Source organism: Perkinsus marinus (genome assembly GCF_000006405.1).
Source record: "Perkinsus marinus ATCC 50983 genomic scaffold scf_1104296935102, whole genome shotgun sequence".
NCBI classification, from domain to species: domain Eukaryota; phylum Perkinsozoa; order Perkinsida; family Perkinsidae; genus Perkinsus; species Perkinsus marinus.
The window spans coordinates 1-794 of NW_003214608.1; the positions used below are offsets into that span (position 1 = coordinate 1).

The window sequence follows — 794 nt, forward strand, 5'->3', positions numbered from 1 at the left end:
AAGACTGCTTCCATAATAAAAGACTCAACCAAGCTTCTTCCCATGAGGGTTCTTGGTACGCCTTCTTCAGAGCCTTCGCTTGCCATCTTCTAAGTCGGCGTAGTAAATCCTGATGCTTCCTAATACTGAGGTCCAAAGAGCCATCAGCACTCTCAAGCGTCAGCTTAGCCACCCGGTTTACGGGATCCGCAGTCTCATCAGCGGCCTCTTCCTTAGCATCACTGATAATACCTTCGTCAACCAGTTCAAAGTCAAAGTCCACTGACATACCCCAAGGGGCTTCGAGTGTAAAATCATCGGTCTTCCACCATGCGGCCGTTGCCTTGACCATATCTTCACTAACCTTATTAGGGAAGGTACCACGGGTAATACCATCAGCGGAATTCCAGGTAGTAGCCACATGACGTAGAACGACCGAATGATTCATCATAAAGCCACGCATCGACTGAATAGTCTTGCGTTCCCACGCCTTCATATCAGTCGCCTGGTCTTCTTTGTGGACTCTGTAACAATTGATTTGAGAATCACTCAGTATGAGAGCTTCACATTGATCTCTCATACTCTCATCAACTGTTTTCCACACATTTATAAGAAGGCCTCTACCATAAATAAGAGAAAGTAGCTCCTTCCGCGGAATAGTCCACTTATCCCTCTTTGGCTGAGGGAAAAGACCACCTTTAGCGCAAACCCTAGTCCCACTTGGAGTTCTAATATCCACCCCCCAAGTGCTTTGGCTAGCATCAACATAGACAAGCAACTTCTTACAGTCAATCTTTCTGGGAACCTTGGTCTCG

The 794-nt window shown here is 46.7% G+C and overlaps 1 protein-coding gene across 1 annotated transcript; it reads right to left on the reverse strand.

The window, feature by feature from the left end:
- Nucleotides 1–126: 126 nt before the first annotated feature.
- Nucleotides 127–559, reverse strand: Pmar_PMAR013596 (hypothetical protein; the record flags this gene model as incomplete). Its single annotated transcript, XM_002784532.1, has 1 exon — nucleotides 127–559. A coding segment is annotated over one exon (433 nt), but the record flags the coding sequence as incomplete, so codon positions are not given.
- Nucleotides 560–794: the final 235 nt, after the last annotated feature.